This window comes from Frankliniella occidentalis, unplaced genomic scaffold, assembly GCF_000697945.3.
Source record: "Frankliniella occidentalis isolate FOCC.00 unplaced genomic scaffold, Focc_3.1 Scaffold2, whole genome shotgun sequence".
Lineage (NCBI taxonomy): Eukaryota > Metazoa > Arthropoda > Insecta > Thysanoptera > Thripidae > Frankliniella > Frankliniella occidentalis.
In genome coordinates this window covers 3,084,597-3,086,364 of record NW_026267132.1, presented here as the reverse complement: position 1 = coordinate 3,086,364, position 1,768 = coordinate 3,084,597, and the positions used below count along the sequence as shown (strand labels likewise).

The 1,768-nt window shown below is 47.9% G+C and overlaps 1 protein-coding gene across 2 annotated transcripts in view; it reads left to right on the top strand.

Annotated features, from left to right (window-relative positions):
* Positions 1–1,768, top strand: part of LOC113204407 (unconventional myosin IC) — a 34,665-nt gene extending 32,897 nt beyond the window's left edge. For both annotated transcript variants that reach the window (XM_026419593.2, XM_026419592.2), the window contains exons 14-17: positions 235–350; positions 445–657; positions 738–838; positions 934–1,768. In XM_026419593.2, the coding sequence (XP_026275378.2) occupies positions 235–350; positions 445–657; positions 738–838; positions 934–1,042 (539 nt within the window). In that variant the 3' untranslated portion in view covers positions 1,043–1,768. The remainder of the gene's footprint in view (positions 1–234; positions 351–444; positions 658–737; positions 839–933) is intronic.

Here is a 1,768-nt window from a genome sequence, read left to right as displayed (position 1 = left end):
GGCCGCCGAGCCCGGCGCGGAGGTGCAGCGGGTCTGCCTACCTCCACGGCGTTAGCGGGGGGCAAGGCGGGCCGCCGAGCCCGGCGCGGAGGTGCTGCGGGCCTGCCTACCTCCACGGCGCTAGCGGGGGGCAAGGCGGGGCGCCGAGCCTGGCGCGACGGTGCCAACCTCCTGCGCTTTTGGACCTTAGTGTGAGTACCTGGTAGTACTGACGAGCTGGTTATTTGGCCGCAGGTAAAAAGAAGAGCTACTCGCGGAGCGTGGGTCCAGCCTTCGTGGAGGACAGGCTCAACGAGGAGCAGCGAGCCATGCTGCCTTCCTTCAGGAACACCACCTCGGAGAAGATCAGGGTTAGTATTTGGGACTCGCGACTCGCGTGTGTCTGGTATGATCCCTGTCCCTCTGGCGGGCGCCCTCCTCCTGACCTGCGCGTTCTGCCTGCAGTACTGCTGCCCCGTGACCAAGTATGACCGCCACGGCTACAAGCCCCGCGACCGCGCCCTGCTGGTGACGGACGACGCGCTCTACCTCCTGGAGGGCCGCACCTTCAAGCTGAAGCACCGCCTCGCCTTCGATTCGCTGCAGGAGATCTCTGTCACGGCGGAGGGTGACTCGATCCTGTTGCTGCGCATCCCCGCCGACCTCAAGAAGGATAAGGTATGGTTCTAGACGGAGGCTTCCAGGTCTCCCTAGCGACGGAATATTGGTTTACTCATTCACCCTCCATTTTTTACCAGGGCGACTTGATCCTTGAGGTGCCACACTTAATCGAGGCCGTCACCTTCATAGTAGACTCAGCACGGAAACCTCAGATGCTGAATATTGTAGGCTCTGGAACGTAAGTTTCTAAAATTTAATGTTTCCCTGCTCACTTTTGTTCTTGTTGATTGTGTGATTTTCTCACTATTGTTTTTTTTTTTTGTTCTTCTATAGCATATCTCACACATACAGTGGTGGCAGGCAGGGTACCATTGACATTACAACAGGTCCGAGTCCAGCAATATCCAAAAGCAAGCAGGGCCATCTTATTGTTGTTGGTTAGGTTCTTCACCTCATTACGTAATATCAGGCCCAAGTTTTATTCAATGCCATTCTACAGTGGGGAAGTGGTTTTGTTCATACAGTATGTATATTACATATACCTGTGACATATTTGTATGCATCCGTGACTTAAGTAGTTATAATTTATGTGCGTATGTGTGTTTCTGAGAGTGTGTTTGTATATTGCTGTGTATTAGCTTTATACCTTCCTACAAACTTTAATAATTTTGTTGGGCTGGATCCCCAAAGTTAAATTATGTGAATATGAAATCTTGTCTTGATGCCTAAGAGACATTCTGTCAAGCACATTTGCTACTAATGCCATGTTTATGCATTCTAAGTGGGACCACATAGGATGAATGAATTTATGTAAATGACATTAACAGTCTGTGATTTTTTTTCTGCTTGGCAGAAGTATTTTTAAGGTAAAGCACTATTGTACCAGTTTGTGTCATTCCGAGATGTTCTGAAGATGTTACATCCTGTCTTCGTGAAAGAAAAGTCTTCCGTACTTATTTTATGTCTTCTGTGCTTGGTCAGCTGAATCAGCTGAATGTATCATTTTCACGAAAGTTTTTTTGTGAGATGATAAAATCAGTATTGAGTGTCCTATTAAAAACTTAGACAGGCAGCTTTTGGTGCTACCTTTCCCCTCTTTATTTTTTGTGATTTTTTTTGTAGCTAGGTACTGTTATTTTAATGCATTTCTGTTCAATTGTTTTATTCT